This window comes from Cyprinus carpio, chromosome B4 (assembly GCF_018340385.1).
Source record: "Cyprinus carpio isolate SPL01 chromosome B4, ASM1834038v1, whole genome shotgun sequence".
Classification (NCBI taxonomy): Eukaryota; Metazoa; Chordata; class Actinopteri; order Cypriniformes; family Cyprinidae; genus Cyprinus; species Cyprinus carpio.
Genome location: NC_056600.1, coordinates 15,554,930 through 15,582,198, shown reverse-complemented (window position 1 = coordinate 15,582,198; position 27,269 = coordinate 15,554,930). Strand labels below are relative to the sequence as shown.

General features: G+C 36.5%; 1 protein-coding gene across 2 annotated transcripts in view; it reads right to left on the bottom strand.

The window, feature by feature from the left end:
• LOC109072188 (neuron navigator 3) overlaps nucleotides 1-27,269 on the bottom strand; it is a 326,013-nt gene that overhangs the window by 241,364 nt on the left and 57,380 nt on the right. For both annotated transcript variants that reach the window (XM_042722202.1, XM_042722203.1), the window contains exon 2: nucleotides 16,376-16,812. In XM_042722202.1, the coding sequence (XP_042578136.1) occupies nucleotides 16,376-16,447 (72 nt within the window). In that variant the 5' untranslated portion in view covers nucleotides 16,448-16,812. The remainder of the gene's footprint in view (nucleotides 1-16,375; nucleotides 16,813-27,269) is intronic.

Below are 27,269 nucleotides of genomic sequence, written 5' to 3'. Positions count from 1 at the left end.
TAATGTGGAGGAAAAAGTATTTTAAAGCAGTTTAACATAAGGCAGCAACATAACAAAATGTGTGAAAAAAAAAAAAAAAGGTGTGGTTTGTTTAATTTGGCAATGTATATATTAATCAAGTGAAAGCAGTGTTGGTGAGCATAAGAGGCTTCTTGTAAAAAAAAAATATATAATCGTATGACTCCAGATTTTTAAACTGTAGTGTATTAAATGTATATAAATCTAAATATTTTATATCTGCTACTTAAGACAATACTGAGGTTGACTTCTCCACTGTTTTGGGATTCACTCTATCATTACACTCTTCCAGTCTCTTATGACATCCGCAGCACAGACTCAGGCTCCGGCAGAGTGCAAATCTCTTGCTAGAGGGCAATTACTACAGTGCAGCCAGATGCTGAAGTGCCTGAGGTGTACTTCTATCTTAATAGAAGCAAAATACTTTCAAAGAGGAGGAGGGCAGAGCAGTGATGAGGAATGTGGGCAACCTTTCCAATCAAACCCTGTTGAAAACACCAGCCTGGTTTATGCTGGTTTGATGCTGGCACAGCCGTTGTTACCTAGCAAACGGCTTAGGTGGCAATCATCCAACACACAACCCACATCTTTATCGCTCAACCACAACAGTTTCATAGGACTGCATCCACTGTTACTGACAGTGAATTGTGACTTACAGTAGCAGAGCTGCTCTTTTCAGCAAAGACCTGCAATACTTGCCCTCTGTTGCTGTAGTAATTGGCTAGTTGTTTTGGGTGATGTAACAGCTCAACAGATGCAGCTCACACTATAAATAAATCTAAACAAACCATTTGACCTTTCGCATGTGGTGCATGTGAATGTCAAAAAGAGATTAAGCCGATCATGAGGTGCTGCGGTAATGAAGTCTGTGCTGTGGATGACAAAATTAATTAGCATCAGCAACTAAACTGTAAAAATCATATCCAAAATAACTAATCGGAGTAATATGGCACTATTTGTGTGTCTAGAATATGTTTTACAGTTATCCATTACTTTGATGTTGTGCAATTCATTTGTTGTTGTGGCGAATAGTGCATTAAAATTTGTCTGACTGCAAGAACTTTTTGTCCTTGTGTGGAGCACACCACTAAATCAAACACTAAGAGCCTGTAGACAACATATCTCACAACCAACTCCGTTCTTCTCTGCTTTTGTAAACAGTCTTTTAAATCAATCAGCCACTGAGTAAGAGATGGTACTTGTTGGGCCTATCAGTAAATAACCCACCAAAGCAGCCATCTCATCTCATGATCTGTGCACAAAGCAACAAATGTGGTTGGCGTATCTGTGCCCTGAAATCTACACTGCTGAATGAGGTAGTTGTTCAGGCATGTTGTATGTGGTATCACCATTTCAGTGATAAAAAAGCTCTGTGGGATGCCTTTCAAGACATCATTGTAAGGCATCCAAGAAACACTGTGAAGAATGTTTCAAAAAGTATGTGATCGGTACAAAAAAAAAGACAAGAGTAATTTCAAATACTGAAATTTATTTGTGTGTACAATATTTGTGTTAGCTTAGCAGCATGCTAACAACAAACTCTACTGGAATCAACCGTAAATGTTAGGAGCGTTCTTACTCATTTAGGGCATTCAAAATATGACTATTTCAACCATTATGTGTGTACTATATATTTTTGTGCAAATTAGAGAATCAAGACATTAGCTTAGCAACATGTTAAGTACTGAAATCAAATGTAAACACTAAGGGTTATTCAGTAGTCAGGGTTAGTTAATCGTGGAATCCTTCCTGTGCACTGGTACGTTCACTCCCTGAAAAATCCCACAATGCATCACAAATTCTAGGGAGCATCGGCAGCTGATTGAGATGCACCCTAAGAGGTTTGTTGACTATCTATGGTGTCCCAAATCAGTCAAAAAAGTCAATTTCAAGTCCGTTAGACTGCTTTCTTATTATACAAAGTACTGTTTGCTGTGAAACTTATGGCCAAATGTTTAGCCTACTGTTTAAAAGTTTAGATCCCTGTGAGGTTGCTATGCTCACAAATGGAAAAATAAAGGACAAATAAAATATAAAATAAAATAAATGCTGATGTTAAAATTCATCAAAAAAAAAATGTATTATAAATAGTTACAAGCTAAGGTAAACGTTTTCTAAAGTATTGCTAATGTGCTAAAGTCTTTAACGTATAGAAGCTAGTTTCTCATCATTCAAACCTTTTATAATTTAATGTTTGACAACTTAAATCCAGTTTTAAAAACGATATTGGTCAGCTGGGCCCAGGCAGCCTTATGTAACTCATGAGCTCATGGATGACAGGTCAACATCATGGACACTAAAACAAAACTGGTTTGCTTCAGAGCTTGAAAACCATTTGGAGATATTATAGAGGAAATGGATATTATGTGGCTTTACCCAGAAGTTGTTAGTGTTGACCTAGAAGGATCTTCCCACAAACCCAAAGTGTCCAGTGACCGCAGGCTAAGAGAAACGCTGTCTTATTCACAGGGCAATTTTTTCCCTACAACTCAGCTACTCTTCCAAAACCAATGCTTTCTTATTAAGATGATCTCTCTATCTCAATTCCACACACTAATGGTTTCAAATGTCACAGTCATGTCATGACGACCTTTTATTTTCCCTTTATGAAAACCAACCAAGAATAACTAGTATAATGTAACAGTTATGAAACTGCTTGGCTTCAGGACATATTTGACTAAGTTCAGACACATTTAGCTAACACCTCCATATAACATAAGAAGTACGTTTATAGGGACTGGTCTAATCTCTTCAGAAACCCTGATCGGTTCACTGCTAAGCTGCCCACACACAGCCAAAACAACCCACGAGAGGTCAACACTACAACATTTACTTACTCATACCAGCCTTAGAGTGCAAAACATATTGAACTATGGAAAACAAAACAGCACAAAACATTTCATTAGTTATATTTATAAAGTCTTAACACTAGAACCACCACAGGGTAAATTTTACCCATGGCAGTTTTTCAAATGTACATAACAGATTTAAAATAAAACATCCAAGTCTCCCAGTCATTGACTTTTACTAAAATAATGTAATTTACAATCCAATGTTGTTAAAAATCGTTTAGATAAAACCAGATCAAAAAACGGGGCATTTATACATATAAACACCAGTTTGTCAAATTTACCCTCTATATAATGCATGTATTTTCGCACTGTCATTTTCTTGCCACTTATGTTTTAACATTGTACATTTTTTTTTTTTGGATTTCTAGACTAAAAAAAGGCGATTTATGGAAGGTAGGTATTAGAAACACTAAATGCCATGAGTGGTAGAGAGGCTGATGGTAAAGTTATGCATCCTGGGTCGGCTCAGCATCTGACGGCTCAACTGACAGTGATCTAGATATAATATTTACACATTTTAGCCTAACTTTACTCTAATTGGTCAAACTTTAGCTTAATTATTAAATTTTTGTCTTGCCATATCGTTTATTGTTCACTACTGTCTTGCTATTCTAGTCTGGCCGTTTCCTGAAAAAGAAGAAAAAAAAAATCTGATCTATATGTACTAATCAATAAAACCATTTTTTGATTACCCAAAGTTTAATGGTATTGTTCTCTTATTCAAATTATAAATGATATAACTAAATGAATTAATAAATATTTAGGTGAAGCTGTGCGCTTGAATTTGTCAACGCATCATCCTATGTAGTGTGGTGAATTATTATTGCTCATTATTGTCTATAGGCTATTTTAGTAATTTAAATAGCATGGGTTATCTTAATACATTGATTAATGACATTGTATTATAATATTACAACACCCAAATATTTAGGCTACTACCTTTTTTTTAGCTTTGGCTACTGCATTAAAAAGTCTTGAACATAAAACAACAGGATAAAAAATATAGTTGTTGAATAGACATAATCATTTCATGACTCTAGACACTTCTTTATGAAGAGAGTGGCATAATACAGTGAAATAATATGTTCTTTAGCCATATATACAGTTGTCATGTGTGTGGGTAAAATTTAACTGCTGGCGCTTTTAGGTATACCACGACCTCTGGCAGTTCTGGTGTTAAAGGGGTCTTATTATGTTTTTTTTCACTTTTTTAACTTTAGTTAGTCTGTAATGTAGCTATTTGAGCATAAAAAAGATCTGCAAATTTACAAAGCTCAAAGTCCAGTTCAAAAGGAGATATTTTACTGAACAGAAATCAATTTTCTAAAAGTACCACGAACGACTCGTTTGGACTACAATGCATCTTTTCCAGGATTTGTGATATCACAAATATCGACGAATGGGATGAGATAAAGTGTGATTATATTATTACATTTTAAAATAAAAAATTAGTATTAAAAATACAATTATTTTATAGTACACAAAAATACAATGCTAATAGTCACATTTTCTTTTCTTCATTTTTTGCTAATCATTAAGCTTTTATTTTGTCTGCTTGCGGGCAAGTGCTGCTGAGTGAAGCGCGTCAGCGAATTAAATGTGGCAGTTTTGCGTTACACCCTGAAACCGGCAGCACGTAGCCTACATTTATTCATATATATATTATATGTACAAAATGTGATAAAACAAGTCCATAAGACAATATTGGCTGGATTATTGTCTGTATTGACTGAAAATCTTGTCTTGACATATGCCTTGCACAACATTAGTCTCAATACGCATGACCACCACATGAGAAGAGCATGTGCATGCATCTTTCCTCTACCACCAGTAGAGAAGAGAAAGATAGAGAGTGTGTCAAGAGTAAAACCTTGACAAGCTTTGTGCTCTGCCTATGAGATGGACGGCTACAGTGACATTCACAGCAAGTAAAGACGATTTGCCCCTAAATCAGCCGTTACGGTTGTGTTGTGATCCTAGGCACAGGCACTTATTCCATTGTAGCGTGGGACGGTTAAGGGCAGGAGTGAAAAACCGTGATTCCGTGCCTGTCAAAAGGGGCGATGAGAGTAATGGATGCTTGTCTGCAGCAGCACAGCTCTGCGATTAATAACTGTTGATGTGACGCCAGTAAATGCATCTAAAGACTCTGATGGAAATGGAATGATACTCAGAGTGACGCCAAGATTACATTTCTAACTGACATCCTTTAAACAGAGGTGAATGAAAGTTTAAACACATGACTGTCTTTTTGGGAGTTGACACTGAAGTTGAAAGATCATTTTCGGGCTTGTGGCTAGACTTTTGAAACATTATGTACTTTAGTGTTTATTGCTCAAGGTCTTGCTATAATATTAGTGTCATCTGATAATGGTAAAGTGCTTTAAAAGGCGCAATAGATTAGTCTTGGTGCATTTTGCAGGTTGAAACTATTCAAGAGTGACCAATTGTGGCAATCTCATGTCAGTTTAGGATTGCTTTTCTTTGCCAGTTAGTGCCATTAGGACACACACAAATATCCCTCCAGCTCATCTTGCTCTGTATCCCATGATGCAAAGTGCCCCCACAACACAAGAGTCACCTGTGACAGATGTAACTATGGCTATGCACAAACACAGCAATCCTCATTGCACAATCCCCTGTGACCAGGGCTTCTGACTGCAACAGATGGGATGATATCAAACCATGCAACTGTGTTTCTACATTTTAGCCTTGAAATCATTATAAAAGTTTAGAAATTTCTCTACTTGAGCTACTCTAAACTTGAGATAAGTTTGCTGCGAAAATACATTATTTAAAAGGCGTTTGTATGCAGTTTAAACTAAATCTAATTAAACCAGGATAATTCAATCTGCTTTTTTTTTTTTAATTTCAATAAAATAATCAGTTCAAAATTTGCATGCATATGTTTATATATATATGAAGATATAACAACAGTTTCTATTTTAATATATTTTAACATACAGTTTATTCCTGTGATGGCAAAGCTGTGTCACAACCTTTAGAAATCATTCTAATAAGCAGATTTGATTCTGAATCTTATCTTATCACAGTTGTGCTGCTCAATATTTTTGTGGAAACCGTGATACATTTTTACAGGATTCTGATTAATGTAAAGCTCAGAAGAACAGCATGTAAAATCATAAGCATGTGGCTCAAGAAACAATTGCACTTGCTCTCAGAAAGTAGTGTGAGACCACAACACAACTCACAGGTAGAAAATAGAATAGCACGCATGGAAACTGACAGCCTGAGGTTCTGGAAAATGATGCACTGCTGTTGAGGAATGCAGATGTAGCAATACGTCAGTTACCCGTCATGTTTCCCAACGACCAGGTGTAACAAAAACAAACACTGTGGTTGAAAGGGTGGGAAGAGTGCTAATGACTTTTATGGGTATAGAGCAGAGGTGGTATTCTTCACCAGCTTTCAGGATGTGTGTGTGTGCTTCTGTAGATAGAATAAACCTACTGTTTGTTTATACGGAAACAAGCTGACATGCAGGTAAGTCATCAGTGCAAAAAGATGACAAGATGCCTTCAGAAACACAGCAGTAACTTTTACAGTATGTATTATAAACAACATAAAAAAGTGCTCAATTTCAATGTATATTCTAAACTCAATGCATATGCTGAAAAACAACCCTACAGGGAATTGACATCAATGACACAGATATAGTGCAGACATCTATCATCTATCAACAGTATTTCAGCATGGAATAGAATCAACACAATACAGTTAAACCAGCCACTAAATGTGCTGAAATAGAACAGGAAATAGGTTAATAGTGTAAAAATTTGTTGGAAACTTCCACAAAATGATTTGCAAACTTCATGTGGATTAGACAACTGCAGAACTATCAACAATTTTCACATATTTAACATATGTATTTTAACACATTTGACTATTTTACTATACATTTTACTATATATGACACTTTTATAATGTATGTCATCATCTATAAGTTAAGCAAGTGATTAGCACTATGTGCAAAGGCATGTGTGTTTATATGACAATGCAGTGTGGGAGTCAGAGCTGTCAGAGCAAAGATATTTATAACTAAATGGACCATCCTCTTGTCCCGGAAGGGTTGAAAATGAGTGACTTGTGTGGTGGGATGGGGATTGGGTTGAGTATATTGTTTGGTTATATAATCTTTGTTTGATCTGAATCAAACATTACGGTATCAACACAAACCAGCCTCAAGTTATTCTGAATGTTGATTTACGTTATTTTTGGTTGCTACTATATCAGTGTGTGAAAAGAAACAAGAAACTTTCATCCCAGTACCTCTGTGATTATTTGAACATTTCCAACATAAATATAAAGAGGTTGTGTGGTTGGGTCTGTACAATTACTTCAATTATACAGGTATTAATTGCAATAATGCAATAGTCAATAGTACCATGAATTTGAAGGGCATTTTTGTTCATTTTAGTAGCATTTTTAACCCAAGTCCCCACTGATCTGATCTCATGTTGGCCTCTCTGCGATCCAAATAAGCAATGGGAACTGGAATTATTTAAATTAATGAATTAATAAATTAATACAATTCAGTATTTTAGTTAATTAACCCTCTGATTAACTGCAATACATTGACAGACTTTAGAACAGCAAATTCCATGCCCTTAAACAAATAAGTGAATAAATGTACACACAGTGGGTTATTTAATTATATAATATACTGCATTTTTAATATAATATAAATATATGCAATTCAGTCTTTTAGTGAATTACACCTCTGATTGCAATACACTGAAGGACTTATTCAAGTATACATGAATGCAAATTTATGACTGAATGCAACCTGATGATCATAAATAAATGAAAAAATCACCATCCAAGCGTACATGGAGGTCTGAAATCAAACCGCCCAACTCTTAAGCACTCAGCACCGGCATAATATGCTCTTATAAAGAGGCATACAGCGAGTCACAGTGTTCAGAGTTTAAACTCATTGTACAGGTCACTGAACCTTGAGTTTTCCCATTAGGTGGGAAAACAAATATGACAAGCTTTGTTGAATTAGTGCCAGACTAATGATTACCACTATACTGTCAGCTCTGATTTCTGATAGGACGTCCTGAAACTAGATTTAGAGCCGTGTGCTTCCAGGCTCTTTGATTACCGTGAGAGTTAGTGTCTGAAGCCCCAAAATGATTACCATTTATATTGGTTGCAATATTAGATTAAAATTGTTCTTGTTTTATTCCTCAGCCCACAATGCAACTCACTTACACTTTCGCCTCACTAGTCAAATAATGGGATTCTATTTCAACGGCACATTTTGCTGGGTTAGGTTGCGGTATTCCTCTCTGACATGCCTGTACTTCAGGAAATCAGCATGTTAGCGTCAATACAGCTGGAGAAAGCCTGCTATGAAAGTTTATGGTGAACATATACTTTCCATACGGCCCTGGCGATCCATTTGAATTCCCATTCCCGCTGTAAGCGCATGTGCTTCCCTGTGATTTAAGGCCGGCCTCTAACCACCACAGCGTTGCTGTATCTCTGCATAGGCACAATCATTGAAGGATATTTGAGCTGGAGGAGAAAGCAATCTCATCTCCTCATCACAGTGCAACCAATAACCAAAGAGACTGGCATCATGGGTAAAGCAGGAAGGACAAGGATTCCTGGAGCTTTAGGGAAGCTATTTGAATTCTTTGGTTAGATAGGGCTGCGGGGGATGTATTGCACAAGATAAAGCTCCCTGGGAGGAAAAACCGCCAAGATCTGAAACTCAATGAGCCATTCAGGCAGAATTTCAATCTAGAACTGATCTAGGCCTATATGTTACAATATGGTGTTTAAATTTGCTTAGTGTCAAAGTAAATAAGACTAGGTTTTTGTCATGACATTGCTTTGGTTCTGGTTTAATGTTTAGAAAACAAATAATAATAAAATAATAATCTAGACTTCATATTTTATGAAGGAAATGGGGGTGAAACAGGAACTAGGATGATATACTGTTTTGGGTGGTTACCATTATGTTTCTATACTGATGCTAAAGGCTCGCATGAATTGTTGCTATGTGGTGGCTGTAGTTTCAGAATGGTTGGTAAATGAGGCCCAAGCCAAAAGAACTAATATTAATGTTATCCTATCAGTCCAAAGAATAAAACTGGCCAATAAATTTAGGACAATGAAGTGTAGCCAAATAATCAATGGACCCCACCTATTGTTAAAAGACAAAATAAAATAAAATAAAATAAAATAAAATAAAATTGTGCAACACAATATTTACTCAGAGCCCGAGAAAAATTATATATCATTGCATCCCTGCCTCTATAAAATTAAATACATTTAAGCTGATATATTATGGCCAAAAGGACCACACATTATTTCTTTTAACCTATTGTTAAACAATTTATTATATCATATATCATATCATATCATATCAATTATATTATACTATATTATATTGATCAGCCTTAGGGATTACCATATCGCACAATTTGAAGTATAATTCATGTCTATACAGCACAAATCCGCAACCTTAGTATGAGCAATAATAATAGTAAAATAAAATGAATAAATAAAAGTAATAAATGGATATAACCTGTCATTTGCCTTAAAACTGTAAAAGAATAACTTAAGACAAACAACAGTTGTGAAACCACTGACGCCTCATTCTCTTTCCCAACACTTAACAAACTGCCAAGGTTAAGAAATGAGAAGGAGAGAAAGACAGACAAAGAGTGACACGAGAGACTAAAATGTTTGATTACAGCAAACTGACGTGTGTGTGCAAAAGTGATGTTTCTTTTGAAAGTCGACTGAAAGTCAGCATTGAAAGTGACAAATTTCCTTTCTTGTTGGAAAAAGGCCAAATGTTGTATTTCTCCTCTCGCATTTTCACAGTTTCCTGTAAGCTGTGGGTTACATTTTTATGGTGGTCATATTGTGACACCCAGACAGTCTGACTCTTCGGCACGGTGCCACCGGCACTTGTGTGTCCAGCTAATCCCCCAGCGGCTCAGACCCAGACCAGCAACAGACTTCCATCACAGGGGGAGCAGGGCAAAGGGGGCTTCTTTTTGAATTAGCGTGCTACTGCTGCGACGTAGGGGAGTGTTGCTCCTGCCAGCAGCAGTCAGCCTGAGGTCAAGTGGGTTCATTGCTTCAACGCCGCCCTTTAGACTGTGTGCCAGCTCACGATAAGAAGATTAGAGACCCAAACCGCATCCCACACCTGCCTCTGACTGCAGGTCCTTCACGTTACACAGCGCCAAATCACTATTTAACCAAAGATAAAACAAGTTTTTCATGCAGTGAACCAGGAAATATGTTTACAGCTGAATAAAACTGAATGAAAAGGAAAGGTTCAGAATTACATGCTAACCTTTAAAGAAGAAAAAAAAAACAGGGTTGTTAAAAAGAGTAGAAGCAAATTAAAAGTGACAAGCTGTGTAATAGAGCTGGTGAAACAGTTTTTCAAGTTGTTACAAAGGAAAACAACATCTCATTTCAAGCATGGTTACAGCAATGTTACGAGAAGCACTGCATTTTTATGGCAGTAAAACATTAAAACTAGACTCTTCAATTATTCATCTGACATCTACTAAAGACCCAGTTTATTAATGCTAAGAGCATACATTTGCCAACGATGAGGGTACAGCGGCATCACAGCACTGGGCTCATAGACACTGCAGCAATGATACTGAGATTATACTGATTTCCTTTGACAAGACCTCCACAGTGATTGGATGTCACTCACTTGTCATCAAAAATGAAATGCTAACATACTGGCTACTGCACTACAATAAATATCACCTGAAAAAGTATAGGGCAATAGTTCTCAAAAAGGGTCAGGATACACTAGAGGGTGAGACAGGATGACTTAAAATCACTCAAGTCACCAATCATTCAAATCATGCTGTATAATATTCATTATTCATATTATTATTTATTATTATATATATAACCCTAAGAGATAATTGATGGATATATATTTTTTATATATTATTTAAATTAAATTATATTATCAATAAATATATTAAAATGTTTATATATATAATATATAATTGTTATATTAAATATTTATATAATTTATGATGTCATATTTGTATTGTTAGATATAATTATTCCTTATATGGTGGGGGCTTTGAAAATTGTATTGCCAATATTAGTACAACAAAAATGAAAACACTAAATAATTAATAAATTATATATTAATTTGGATGGAACATAAGATGATGGCAAAGGGAATCTAAGTGTAAAAATAGGGGACAGTCTTTTGGTAGAGTGATAAAATAATGAGTCAAGAAAAAGATGTTGAAAGTAGATATTGCTTTGAATTCATAAGTCATACTGAAAAAGGAAGGTGTCAATTACGTGTCAAGCACATGCCAAGCACTTTGCATCATTGGAAACCATATTCCCCCTTGCTGTCTGCTCTGATGAATAATGCACATTTTGGCAAAGAAAATCAGCATAACGTGCAATATACAGTACATACTGCACACAAAATGCTATTCTGAACACAGCCAATAATCGTGGTAGGTACGTAGGTACAGTGGTGCACAGCAGGTATTTGTCAGACAAGTGTCAGCAAATCCAAAGCTCCTTCTGATTGGTCGCAGAGCTCAGGGAGGCCTTGATAATTGCGTGCTACTCCCTGCCAAGCTGAACTAATGGAGAGCAGGTGTGAGTGGAGACAGAACGTGGACCACTGCCTCTCAACTCCAATGTGCAGAAATACCCACCTATCAGATCCTCCCAGCACGCAGGGATGGGCAAGAGGAAGGTGGGCTATGCTAAAGAATCTACCTTCCTCCAGACAAGATAAATGGGAGCAATTAACCGTATCATATACTCACACTCCCTCAGACTCTATACATAATGTAATATAAATCGCTCATTGTAGCCGGCCCGTCCCAAAAGGGGCCACAAGAATTAGTGCTCCGAAAGAGCTGATAAGAGTAAAGGGACCACAGACGGATTTAATAATCAGAGCAGGAGACACAATAACCTCTGTATGAGCCACAATGCTGTGTTTAAGTGATTGTGCATTTATCTAGCTGTTTATTATAAAGCACGCCACATTCGTTGGAGCTGGGCACTCTGCTGGGAACACAGCCCTGCAGAGCTGCCAAACGCAGCAGTTTCCTCCATTCAGCCCGGCCGTTTTCCTGGAGGTGGCTGTAGGCAGAAGGAAAATGAGAAACTTGGTTTCCCTTTGGTCCAATTTAAACGTGGAATACGCATCTGGTCAAATGTGGCTAGTGTTCTGCACATGAGCAGATTGTGCAGATATGCAAAGCAATGGGGTGTTTTGCATAATTAATGCATGGGCGCTTAGAATCAGTCATGATATTGCATCATTCAAAATGGCGCAAACCCTAAAACAAAAGCAGATAAAACTGAGTGATATATATATATATAAATTACTGGTTTACAATTTACTGGTAATTGCACTATTATTTTATTGCTCAAAAAAGCATGTCTTAAACCATTTTGTGCTTGACATGGCTATGATAATTGCCAACAGGAGGAGGCACTGCAGAGAACTGAGCGTGTGTTAAAAGAGAGAGAATTTTCTCCACTCATGTAAACTTGTTTGGAATGCCAGAGGAAGATGTCACCCAAAAATGTCAGTTGGCAAGCCACATTGTTTTTAATTTGCGCTACTCTTGGTAGATTGCATTGGTCATTATGAAAATGCGCTGGCTGCGTCTGTGTTGTCTAATTTGCGTTTTGCCATTAGATCACCCACAGAACTTCACACTCCCACTACCACATTCATGGGATTGCTCTTTCAAGCTAATTTGTCTTGTTTTGGAAATCCGACCCTTATTGTTTTTTTTTTTCTTCTTCTTTATTAATTTATTTAGAAATTTGTACAAATCAATAAATAAAAAACTTCTTTCTAACATGCTCACAGCAGCATGTTGTGGATGTATTAGCAGTAGCAAGTCTCGGTAGCAGCAGTAGCATAGCAGATCTATTCCTCCAAGACCAAATACATTAACATTGCCAATCCCTCTGAGAGTTGTCATTACAGAAATATTGTTACCATGAATACCATAAAATTACTCATATCATGGTATAAGACTTAGGTCATGTTGCCCACCCCTACTGGTAATAATGATAGTCAGAAGCAGTTATCTCAGCTCACTGGAGATGGTTTCTCATCGAAAGATGCAAGTAAAGACAGTGAGAATGATCTCTTTGATACTAGAATGTTAGATGTTAAAATGTGCCATCTAAATTATTCATGAGACATATGTCATGGATTAGTATAACTTTACATGTTTTTCCCACTGATACTAGAGATAGCTGACTGGGTCACCTGTTGCACTTGCAACAGGAGGAACCTGCAAGTCTTGTTGTACCTACTTTCCACAAATTTAAAATGGAAGTTCTGTCATGTCTTATTTTAATTTTTTTCCATGTGGGAAAAGAGCAGTATTAACATTCTTCAAAATTTCTCCTCATGTTCAGTGAAAGAAAAAGGCCTTGCAGTTCAGAACAACATGAGAGTAAATGATGAAAGTATTTTAATTTTTGGATAAAATGTATATGTTGCTATGATAAACACAAAACAACAGTACAGATTTTTTAAAACTAAACTGATCTGAAAATCTGATGTGAATTCATATAAGAATTTCTGTGTAGCCCAAAGTACATACAGATTCAAATGCAACAGCAATCCAAAACTAAAACCATATTCTGAAGTACTTCAAAATACATAAGAATTCAGATGAAAACAATCACATCTGGGTGGGAAACCACCTACATCAGAGCCATCCATCTCAAAACTGCTTCAAGAACGCAAGCTTGTGCAGCCAAACATCTCTGGTATGAACAGAATTTCTATATTCCCCTACTTTCTCCTCATGGACATCTCTTGAAACGGTGGGTAAACCTCTAGTGCCACACTTGATCTTCAGTCTCTCTCATAAATATTCAACAGCTCTTCCTGTTCATTAGCATGCGGTGCTTCCCTGTTTTGAGAGCGAACACCTCTGGCCATCTCAAACTTACATGAGCCGAGTGGAAAGCCATGGAGGACACCTCTTCATCAATACTTCACCACTCCAATTCAAGCAAGCTCTCAGTGTTTACATTGTATTTTGACCTGCTTCTTTCCATTAGCGTAAGAGTGTATGATTATGATGAATGAGGAGGACACTGGGCACTCTGCAATTGATGATCAAAGCTGTCTGTCCACACAAAGCTTTTATTCACTACAATGAGAAAATGGAAGAAAAGAAGCTGCTTCTTCAGTTTCTTCTTTTCTTCCACTTACGTCAGTGTTTTGTGAGAGCCAGAAGGTCTCTGGGTCTAAATCACCGCTAAAACAAACAGAGAAGGAAAGGTCACAATATCAACATATTAGTGTGCTGATAAACAACACAGTCATATTACCATGGATTTCTATTATGATAAAAAAAAATTATATTCATTCTTCCAAAACTGTTTGTACATAAAGCAAAACTGATCAAGACTTCAACCAGTTTCTAGTAACAAGCAATTTGTGTTCACACTGAACATGAAACTGCTATGTAATGTGACAATCACAGCCAATCAGAAGATTTTTGATGTTTAACATACATTTATGAGAAGTGGGATTTTTGACCAATCAGATTTCAATGGGTGGGACTATTCAGAGTGAAGAAAATCAAGTAATCATCTAAATCTATCACTCATTGGTGGTTACAGCTCGTTAGATTTACATGGATTTCCTCTTAGAAGTTACTGCTTTATTACATCATCTTGTGTGTATCACATATGTTTTTTCCACACTTTTCTGCATGTTGAGTGTCTGCTTATGCAGTATTTTTGCTCATGTGCTGTACAGAACAAATTACACAAATTTCTGTAATTAATAAAGTTAACGGAACGTCAAATCTCAAATGGCACATGAGAGTGGCAATCAAACTCAGAATAGCATCTAAAAATAACAAAGGCTTAATGGAATCCTTTAAAATCACCAGAGCAACGCTTTGAGCAAGAGACATTTCCTTAATGAGGATGGACTGTCTGAGAACAATTCCAATTCCAAAATCTTCCACAAAAAAAAAAAAAAAAAAAAAAAATTCCATTAACTTCCAGATCTGATTTAGTGTTTAGTTAAAAAGTTGAATAAAACTAGCGAAACAAACTAAAGAAACTAACTGGATCTAATTACTGAATAAAAAAAATCCAGATTTCCAAAAGGTAAGCAGAAGCTTGCACCTGCAACACACATACACATCCATCTATCTTTGCCCCTGCTCTGCCACTTGTATCGTTAAAGAGCTAATATGGGACCTCCCGGTAGATGTTAGGCCTAAAACAGAAATACAAACCCCAATAAAGTCTGGTTCCTAACTTCATCAACTCCTAATGATGCTGCAGGTGTCAGGCCTGATAGATGACTGGGTGTCTTCTGCAGGTTAGGGACTCTCGGGAAGAAGATGGCTTATCATAGGTACCTCATTAGCTAGAATCAGGTCAGCGGGACTCCATCCAGATCAAACAGCGCACACACTTCTCTCATGTCCATAGGCGAAGTGTTAAAAACTAATCACACTTTAGAGCAGGAGCTCCACTCTCACCTGCAGTGTGAGCGACAGAAGGACAGTGTCCTAGATGTAGAATGTAGAGCAGACCTGAGGCGCTAAACAACTTCCCAGTGCTACTCCAAATCTGAATGAAGTGTTTCAGTTCTTCTAACCAGTGCAAACATCAGTAAATTCCATATAAAAAGCCTATAGTAACTTTAACCTAACTTTCATCCCCTCCCCCATGCTTATGTTGATTGTCAACTTTTCAATCCAAAGCCCTCCAAAAATGGACTAATCAAAAAGAAAATTTACATATGATAAAATATATAATAAACAAGGAAAAAATATTTAATATTAATACAACTGTTATTTATTTAATCCATCATTCCCTGTTAATCTATTTCTAAAAATTATATATATATATATATATATATAATAAAAATGATAATAATAAAAGAGAACATATTTAATAATATTTCATATAAGCACTTATTTCATAATATTATATGAAATCCTTTCCCCATCCTTATGTTGAATGCCAACTTTTTTTCTAAATAAAAAAGCCAAAAGCCCCCAAAAAGTAAATAACTAATAAATTATATATGTATTGTATTAAGCAGTTCATTCACAGTTCCTTGTCTTAAAATACAGTTGTATTTTGTGTTAAGATATTAAGGATGATAAAAAATGTAGCCAGGCATATCAGATCTAGTCCATAATAGGTTGGATTTCTTGACCTACTCAATATTAATTACATTATAACAATTAATATTAATGGATCTGATAATAACTGTCTTATAATTGTGTTCCCTCCACTTTACTGATCATTCCTACACCCCTGCAGAACTACCCAAATCTCTGCTTATAAATAACCAACAGGATATATAAAAACAGCAGCTGCTTTGAGCACAGCAAGAAAACCAGCGTGGAGAATCTCATCTCACTGCTGATGGTCTTGAACTTTCAGCCTGCGGAAGACAGCGGAAGTGGTAGGAATGAACCACGTCTTACCTTTTTCTGATCCTCCAGCTTTTGACTTGTGGACTTCTTTACATGCTTGCTGGTTTCAGGCGGTACATCCATGCCGGGTGAGAGCGGTAATATCTCCAAGAGAGACCAAGTGAGAGAGAGAGAAAGACAGAGAGAAAGGAGCTACGAGCCAAACGTGTGGGAGAAAGGGAGGGGGCTACAGGCAGCCAGATTATTCCTTTGCCTGGGTCACATCTTCTCTTGGGCTGAGGTGGGCCTTTCTGGAAGAACAGGAGATGGAAAATGAAGAGCAACGGAGACGCACCCGAAACTACCAAGACCACGTCAGCAGGACGAAGAGACCAGCATCCTCTCCACACGTGAAAACATCCATTCAGAAGTTTGTCATTTCCAGCCAGTAGATCCCAGTGTGTGTATTCTGGTAGTCCAGCTCAGTGATGCATCCTTGGTCATCAAATCTGGAAAACAGATGCATCTTATAAGACTCAGAACAGATATGAAGAAGATCTCATAAAACATTTTTGCATATTTTGCAAATGTTGAAATCTTTTGCATATGCATGACATTTTACCTCTTGTATTAATCCTTCCTCAGCATGTTTTATTTAGTTATGAGCTGCATGGGAAGCCAAACCCAACACTGTGCTAGTGAACACAAACAACAGGCTAGAGCATTCATGTGACCCACTACCAGCACTAAGTGCATCACGACCTGCTGATGCGCAGCGTAGATCAATTTTCAGTGGGTCACACATAGCCTACGGTTTGTTCTGCTGGTTGTTTTGTTTTTAGAACAATATTTGTTATAAATAAGTCAGCATTATCAATGTTTGATGTTTTCAATCCAGCAATTTCACAATGACCATGAATCCCAAAAATACATTAATAAAAGGACAATATGCACTCAAGTATATGGCACAGTGATTAAAGGGTCAGTGACATATAAGAGATTTCAAGATAAAGTTGGGAGTAAACATTTAAAAAACAGTTTTTGTTTTTGTTTTGTATTGTTTGCTTTTTGTCTTGCCTGATTTTTGTTTGGTGTTTTGTTTTGCTTTTTGTTTTGGTTTTTGGTTTATGTACACCTTTAAAAAACTGTTTGTTTTTCTTTTGTTTTATTTGCTTTTTGTCTTGCCTGTTTTTTGTTTGGTGTTTTGTTTTGCTTTTTGTTTTGGTTTTTGGTATATGTACACCTTTAAAAAACTGTTTGTTTTTCTTTTGTTTTATTTGCTTTTTGTCTTGCCTGTTTTTTGTTTGGTGTTTTGTTTTGCTTTTTGTTTTGGTATTTAGTTTATGTTTTATGTTGCTTTTTGAGATTTTGGTCTATGTTTTATGTTGCTTTTTGTTTTGTTTTCTGTATGTTGGTTGCTGGATTTTTATTCAAGAATTAAAAACTATGTTGATCATAAAATAGGCTTGTTTAAGTCATTGTGTGCAAGAGCTGCCTTTTCAATGTGATGTAATTGACTCTAATAAGAAATGTAAAAGTAGCATTTTGATTGCACGAAATGCCGCCCTCTTGGGTAGAGCATCTTTTGCAGTCCCAGCATCCCAAATGTGAAGTCGCTTCACCAAAATACCTAGCGCTCACTAAAAATTCAAAATCCCTTGAGGAGTTCTGCGCAACGAGTAAACGGAGGCAGTATATCTGCATATCAAAGTGAGTTTTGCTGCTAGTGTTCTTCTCCATATATGAATAAACACGTTTGTTCTTTGGCACGTGATTGTTTTCACCCTTCGTCTCCACAAACCGCTAAAGAAAGGAAGGACTGAGTCATGCTGAGGTTGTAAGAGGCATTCTGGGAAGAGACCAAGCTCTGAGCAATTACCACAGGATCGATGGCTGGCCTTGTCTGCCCTTTTGGCAGACTTCAAAACATTGGCCTGTCAAAGGGTGTTTGACTTGCATGATGTTAGAAGTTCATGGACACCACTATAAAGCAAAATGACACAGAGAGACACGTTGGCTCATGATTCCCAATTTTCATCTTTAGGACTGAGATATACTAGGTTTTGGATTTCATTAATAATAGTTCTTAAACCTCAGAATGCATTGACTTGTGGCTATTTATGTAAAAGCGTCCATTTAACCACCCTCCCCATGCCAAACATTGTTTTTTCCTCTTCTCTAGCTGTCTTATATCTGATTCTTGGCAACTTGTATTTTTTATGTACCATGTTTTTTTTTTCAAATTGACCTCTTGCCACTACATCAAGACACACACTAAGAAAACTAAACTGGTCAGTCCAGGGTGAGTATCCTCAATTCTGTGAATTCTTTTGAGCAATGGCTCAACTGAATTAAATTTTTGAAAAGATTCATTTAAAATAAACCGATTTATTTCCCCAGTGATTTTCAGTTGCAGTCATCTCGTTTTCCTTTATACCACAATGTAACATGTGGTTATCACTTCTGCCAAAATTGGAATACAAAAAGGTAATTAAGAAGTCGTTTTTGTCAGCTACGACTGTCCTGAATACAGATGGAAAGAACCATCTTGAGGAATTCATTGTGGGATAGTATTGTTATTATGTTATTGTTATTTGTCAGAGAACTAGAAAAATAGGCCCAGGGTCTCACAGGGTTTGCAAAACAATAGCTTGATTGAATCAACAAATGTACATAAATCTACATGCTGTATCTGCCTTACAAGACACTAAACACACAGCATCACTCGATGGCTCCTCTGAAGAGCACAAGTGCTACCATCTCCTGCATTATTCATTAGGTCTAATTTCCCTTATTTTCACAAAAAGAAACATTCACATGTTCTTGCAAAGGACTGACACACTTTACTCTGCATATCTCCATGGTTTCTCTCATTTAAACTTGATTTGGCTGTTCATTTTACAGCATTTACTTGAATAATTTAGAGTACCTCTGTCAGGAAGGGCAGTAAGTAATTTTTCAAATACACGTGATCTGAAACCAGCCTCCTTGTCCTCCTTGTCTGTCAGCTAAATTGTTGTCATTTTGAGATGAAGAACAATATCTATAATTTCAAGAGCAATACTTTACATATTCTGCAGCTAATTGACAAAATCAGAGAGAAAAAAACAACAACTGCTGAATTCAGAATACTACTATGCGGTTCTGAGTTCAGCAACCTTTACCATGTTGGGATCTGTATGTACAAAATGTATGTGCCCTTGTAATGGATAAGTTGGCTTCCTGTCTGTTCCCGGAGGCATTAATGAGAAGCCAAGCACAGTAATTATACAGAATTTTGTAGACCGGAACATTGTGATTAGAAAAAGCGGCAGAAATATAAAGCAAATGAAGCAGGTATATGCGGACAATCTCACTGTCTCTAATATACATCCGCTACACTTGAGAACAGAAGCCTGTTATTAAACCAATAGAGTGGAAATAAATCACATTTGCTATCTGAATAACAATGTGCTTATTCAAACAGGTCAGACAGTTACATGTTTAATTTAATTGTGTCATTAAGTTGTAAGTATAGTTATTTAAACAAACCAGAGCTACTTAGAAAAAATGCACAAATAACAATTTATTGAAAGAACCAGTGAATATTTTTTCCTAAAGCAATACAAAGCAATAAAGCAATAAAACTATGATTTCTAATAAAATATTGGTCTATATTTTGATTGGATAAGCCATACCTAAATTTAACACATTTTATTGTGCAAAATATTGTATCAGATTGTAACAGACAAGAAGAACAAGGATGGATGGAATTTTATAAAAAGATTTTTTTAAATGTACCTGTGGAAGAAAGTATTAAGAAGTCTTCCTGATGACTCATGAAAACAAGAATATATTTCTGTGTAAATCCTCTGAAATTTGTTCTGTTTGTGTTTCATGAATGAGGTGCAATGAGCACAGGATATTAATAATACCGCCATAAAAGTTATTTTTATTGTGAAGTCAGTGTGACATCCAGAGTAACTGAGTATTGACGAGTTGAAGTCTCTTTCTCTGCCCTTTTACTGACATTTGGTATTCATTGAGCATTCATAGTCAGTGAGCTAGAGTACATCCAATAAAATATGATTCATTGGCTGGGCCTCTGTGCTGGCAATTTAATTTGATGTAAAGATGTAAATGTCTATGGTGGACTTCCACTGATTTCCTCAGGGAGAAATGATCACAGCATGGAAATGTCCCCTGTACTGTCTCATAACAGATCAGAGGTCAGTGGCATTGAAAACACCCAACAGATCATAGAGGCCTCTGAGGGCCTCCAATAATAAATAAGGCATCAGGCATTGCAACATGCAAACAAGACATTATTATAAACATTTTGTATTATTCTGTACTTTTTTATGTGGTTAACCAATAATAATAATAATAATAATGAAAATCAAGTGATATAAAAATGCAGATTTACCCTAAGATTTGTTTTGAAATTGACTAGCAATTAAACACTTGGCAACCGCAGAGCTGTGGATGTGCTGGAGTGGTAAAAAGACTATAATAAGATTGCACACACTAATAGTCTGCCCAACCCGGCATGTGTCCATCAGGGATCAACCGATAGCAGTGAAACCTCAGACAGACAATGATTAAAACATAATAAACGTGTAATTACCAGCCAAGCTTTCGTACCTGTCCTCCCTGCACTCGCAAAGACAAAAGATGAGTTTTATTTCGCTAGCAATAAATTGATTTCACTGCTTTCCCGAGAGTGATTTATTCCCCATTCCCGGTTTATAGAGGGAAATCTGCAGAGAGAGCGGTCGTGAACGAGGCACATTTCAGAGATAAACGGGAGGAGCTGTAACATCACTCTAAATGCATGCCAAGCAACATGCTTTAAATAAAACTGGACGGGCTATTGAAACCCCCATACAACATAAACGTGTCAGACTTGCTTGTGTCTGTGCCAACTGCTTGCCTCAGCATTACTGAGAACAAATGCAGCGAACTCAGATTCATTCATTCATTTGTTCAGTCCTTTCATATGATTCGACTACTGATTCAAAGTGCACTGGCTGATGCTTTTAAATATTTATTATTATAAAAATATTGATCTGGTATGTCACTTCTCTCTGTGACTTCCAGCTTTGAAAGTCATGAAGCTTTGAAAGGATAGTACACCCTGTGCAATGTCATTCCAAAGCTGCATGACATAATATCTGACATTAGGAGTCTTGATCTATGAAAAAATACAAATGGCATTCAAGTTCTACAAAAGAGAGGAAGATTAATTGTGAAAAACTACTTTAATTTCAGTCTGTTTCTAAAATAAAGCTAACGCTGATGACTTTGTGAGACTAAGCAAGCAAGTCATATGGACCGTTTCTGGCAGCTTTTGGAGCTTGACATAATACTATGTCCTATTTATCTCATTAAACATTGTCTTTGGTGTTTCATGGAAGAAATTACGTTTTGGGAACATGACGATGAAGAAAACAAAGTTCTCATTTTTTCACATGAACTATACCTTCAAATTGTACACAAGTCGGTGCAAAGGTTATTTGACTGACTCCTATGTACAACATTACACATACGTAAAAGCTAAATTTAGATGTCAGTACCCACTGAATACATTTTGTGGGGCCCTTTAATTGGACAACAACTCTCATAAGAGTCTCTATGTGAGTCCCAACACTGCCCATTTATTACAAAAGTTTCTCAGCAGCCTCGAGCCCCAAATGAATTTACAATTCTGTTTACCAAGCCCTGAACCCTCAGGCAGAAGCAGAGTGACTTAAACATTAGCCCATACTGTATACCTACATGGCCTACTCCATACTAGAGCAAACAAAAATATGGGATGGAACACACAAAAGGGATCATAAAACAAACAGCCGAACAAACGATCCGGTCAGTGGCAGCTTATGCAGTTACATAGTAACACTGCTGTTCAAATCATTCATAGTGTGAAAACATTCCTCCTCTGATACAGTTCAATGGAGTCCTGAACGCAGTCTACACGTTTTGTCATTCTCTGATGGGGTTGATTGGTTTGCTGCTATTGGAATGACCCTGTTGTCACGGTAACAGAGGGAGAGGCTGGCAGGTGGAAGCGATGCAGGTACCAAGCATCTCTCTTTCTCTTTGAGATCTTGTACTCCTTTTATCAAATCTGAATATATCCAGGAGCTTTAAAAAAAAAATCATAAACCAGAAACATGCAATACTTTTTCTAAATGTTCTTACAAAAAAAGGTTCTAGCGGGGTACTGAACGACTGCTGTATTAATGCATCATGGAATTTTGGGATTGCATGTAATACTTCAATAAAGATATACTTGGTAATATCACAGTACCACTTCTAAAAAATCATGTTAATGCCTTCTATAAGAGTTGAAAAGCAAATTCTCAGATGTATAAATGTGTTATTTTAGTATTTTATGATCATGTTCATGAAAGGATGTGCACTTTTTCCACAAAAAGGTTTGTAAAACTTTATTTATTCACATTTACTGTACATTACATTTACATTTACATTTCACATTTACATTGTACTTTCAGTCTGCTTTGGAACAGTGTTGTAGAAAGCCCTATATAAATAACACTTATTTGAATCAAGTGCTTTAGGTCTTCAATATTTTGTTAAAAAAAACAGGCTAATTTGTCATTTATGAAGGTTACCCATACTATATCAAATTTTAGAAATACTATGCGTACTGTAGTTCCCTCTTCTTCTCTATTCCCTTGTGTAAAAATGTGAAGCCAGTACTCAATTCTTTGTTCTCTCCACCATTCTGTGGCACTCCCTTTCTCATTCAGAGAACAGAAGCAAGGAATATTCTATCTGAACAACAGTCCCTGCCTCATTATTCAGGGCAGAGCAAGCACAGCTAGACATAAAACACCTTTATTCACTTATTCGTTTCAATGGATTTCGAATTAGAAGCCAATTATACTAAGATTACATTAATACCAAACCACATAACTGCCTTCCCAATTCAGTTCCTGAGCTGCTAATCTGGAGAACAGAGTAATCTAGTGAGATTATGGAGGGATTACGGTAAAATCCCATTATGGCAAACTGATGTGATGGGGTTGATTGGTTTGCTGCTATTGGAATGACCCTGTTGTCACGGTAACAGAGGGAGAGGCTGGCAGGTGGAAGCGATGCAGGTACCAAGCATCTCTCTTTCTCTTTGAGATCTTGTACTGCTTTTATCAAATCTGAATATATCCAGGAGCTTTAAAAAAAAAAAATCATAAACCAGAAACATGCAATACTTTTTCTAAATGTTCTTACAAAAAAAAGGTTCTAGCGGGGTACTGAACGACTGCTGTATTAATGCATCATGGAATTTTGGGATTGCATGTAATACTTCAATAAAGATATACTTGGTAATATCACAGTACCACTTCTAAAAAATCATGTTAATGCCTTCTATAAGAGTTGAAAAGCAAATTCTCAGATGTATAAATGTGTTATTTTAGTATTTTATGATCATGTTCATGAAAGGATGTGCACTTTTTCCACAAAAAGGTTTGTAAAACTTATTTATTCACATTTACTGTACATTACATTTACATTTACATTTCACATTTACATTGTACTTTCAGTCTGCTTTGGAACAGTGTTGTAGAAAGCCCTATATAAATAACACTTATTTGAATCAAGTGCTTTAGGTCTTCAATATTTTGTAAAAAAAACAGGCTAATTTGTCATTTATGAAGGTTACCCATACTATATCAAATTTTAGAAATACTATGCGTACTGTAGTTCCCTCTTCTTCTCTATTCCCTTGTGTAAAAATGTGAAGCCAGTACTCAATTCTTTGGTTCTCTCCACCATTCTGTGGCACTCCCTTTCTCATTCAGAGAACAGAAGCAAGGAATATTCTATCTGAACAACAGTCCCTGCCTCATTATTCAAGGCAGAGCAAGCACAGCTAGACATAAAACACCTTTATTCACTTATTCGTTTCAATGGATTTCGAATTAGAAGCCAATTATACTAAGATTACATTAATACCAAACCACATAACTGCCTTCCCAATTCAGTTCCTGAGCTGCTAATCTGGAGAACAGAGTAATCTAGTGAGATTATGGAGGGATTACGGTAAAATCCCATTATGGCAAACTGGCAGAACCACAGAAACGGGGAACAAATCATAACATGAAATCTCAGTTTTGAGCGTATAGTGTTAATATATAAAATCCCATGATCAAATCCCATAGAGGGCTTTCGTGTGTTCTCTTTCCTGTTTTCCAACATCAGGGTGTTGTACCATGTTGCACAGCAGCTCCAGCCACTATTTTTCCTGTTCATGTAAAATAAATATGTTATATTAACGGTTAAGGTTTAAGATTAAGATTTATTTAATTTGTTTTGATTAATTATTTGTTTTTTTTTTTTTTTTGGTATGTTTTTTTTACTAATGATTGATTCATTTATTTAATAAAAAAAACAGTAATATTGTGAAATATTATTACAATTTAAAATAACTGTTTTCTGTTTTAATATATTTTAAAATGTAATTTATTCCTATGATGGAGAATGAACATAGTTAGTTACACTGTCATTCAACTCTCAAGCTACGAAAACCAGCACCACTTGACCAGAATGTGGAGCCCCCCGACAGTGAGATCAGATTTGAGACGGCTCAGTGGTGATTTCTTATATATCTTCTTCACCATGAGCATCTCTTATTCATGTGCTCTGTCTGCATAAAATCGTTTTTATTACATGGCGTAGCACTGAGGTGTAATTGCCGGAATGATATACAGCCTCCCTCCGCGCTCAGCTCAATTTTTGTTGCATTTTAGATGCTCTTCGTTTCCATGGTATCCTTAATAAAACAACTTCTGTCCAATAATGGGGTCCAAATCTCATTTCTACACACATCTTTGGCCCCAGGGGTATATATACACTACGCAACAGCCTGTGACCAGAGAGCACACATACACACAAACACACACATGCACATTCTTCCCGTCAACCCCCCACTGTTCGCTCCTGGTCATGGGTATTTATTGAACAGTGTGAGCCTTACCAAATCACATGAATGCGTCAAAATGACAGATAAACGGCGGACCGAAATGCAGGCATGTCACGGGTGCAGATTGCAGAAGCCATCTTCTTATTTTACGCATCAGACCTGTAGGCGAGCACCGCCACCGCTTGCTAAACCACAACTACCTGAGAAGGTAATGGGAGGGAAAATTGCAACACGTAACGCAATCAAAGCTGGATGAGAGCGGTGTGCATTTTCACAGCTCTGTGGTGATGATTACCTGAAAAAGTACTGCAAGTGGACCGCGCTGAGAATCTTCAATGGCTTCGGAAAATCCATCTACAGCAGAGTAAACAAACACCATCTCACACTTTACACACTCAACGGTAAAAGGAAATCACTTAAAGTGTCTTGAGTCGTGAAAGCGCCGCTGCACACATTCGAGACTTCAGTTGCATTTAATGAAATGGGCAGCTGGGTAATCTGTGAAGCTGAGTGGATTAGACACATTAGTCATTATCAAGATGGAAGTCATAAGTACATTAAAGGGGTCATATGATGCGATTTCAATTTTTCTTTTCTCTTTGGAGTGTTACAAGCTCTTGGTGCATAAAGAAGATCTGTAAAGGTGCAAAGACTAAAGTCTCAAATCCAAAAAGATATTCTTTATAAAAGTTAAAGAGTCAACCACACCTACACCTACAACAGCTCATTCTAACACGCCCCCACAGGTATACCTCACGATGTGGGAAAATTTGCATAACACCGCCCAAATGTTGTTTGCCGCTGTTGCCGCTGGCGCCATGTTGTGGAGACGCTGTGTCAAAACACACAAGGTTTACATGTAGACGCATTTGGTTATGTCTAAAATTAAAGTAAACAGTTGAGAGAAAAATTTATACGTGCCTGTATATTAGATGCGTGCAGGTCTTAAAGGGACAGTAGGCCTATTAAACATGCGACTGTCATTAAAGGGATAGATCACCTTAAAATTTAATTTGTCATTATTTACTCACTGTCACGTTGTCCCAAACCTGTATTAATTTCTTACTTGTGCTGAACACAAAAGATATTTTGAAGATTGTGGGTAGCCAAACAGTTGCTGGTCCACATTGAATTTGATAGTAGCAAAAAATACTATGGAAGTCACTGTGGACCAGCAACTGTTTGGTTTTCCACGTTCCTCAAAATAACATTATTGTTCAGAAGAAGAAAGAAACTCATTCAGGATTAAAACCACTTTTAAGTGAGTAAATTGTGGTATAAAAATAAAACACTATGACAGAATTGACAGACAGCTGACAGAATTTTTATTCTTGGGTGAAATATTCCTTTAAGTGTTAATTGAATTTGATAATATAAAGAGATAATTTGATTGCTGCTCTTGACTGAAGAAATTTAATGCAGTTGATTTAGGAATCAGTTTATAAAGTGTTTTATTTTTTTGTTTTTTTATTTAGTTTTTTGAGTGTTCTTTTTAAATACACCTATTGTACCTAAAAAAAAAAAAATGTTTTATTTGTATATTATGTGTAGTTGTAATGTGTATCTTTGTCATTCTTTTATCTTTGTTATTAAAAAAATAAGAACAAAGATTTTTATGTTCGCCCTCTTTGGCCTAAACATCTGCCCTTCTTTTTTTTTTTTGTTACCTTGAAAGGCTTTCTCTTTATAATAGGGAAATTAGTTTGGCTGTAATGCTCTTTCAACTTGCAAAATAGTAAAACCAACATGACAACGAACCGTGATAAAATTGTGAATCGTGATATTTCTATAAAATATGATATTTTTTCCAATATCACCTACCCCTAGCGAGGATCAACAATAATGTACAGTACGTGGAAAATAATGTGTTTTTAACCTTAAACTGCATAAATACTGCATTACACCAAATACACAAAATAATGTTCTTTTTAGCAACGTCATATGGCCCCTTTAAATGAATATGAAGGCAGCTGTTGGAGCAACTGTAGTCGTGGGGGCGGAGTTTGTATTAATCAAGCCTGTTATTGACTATTAAACTTC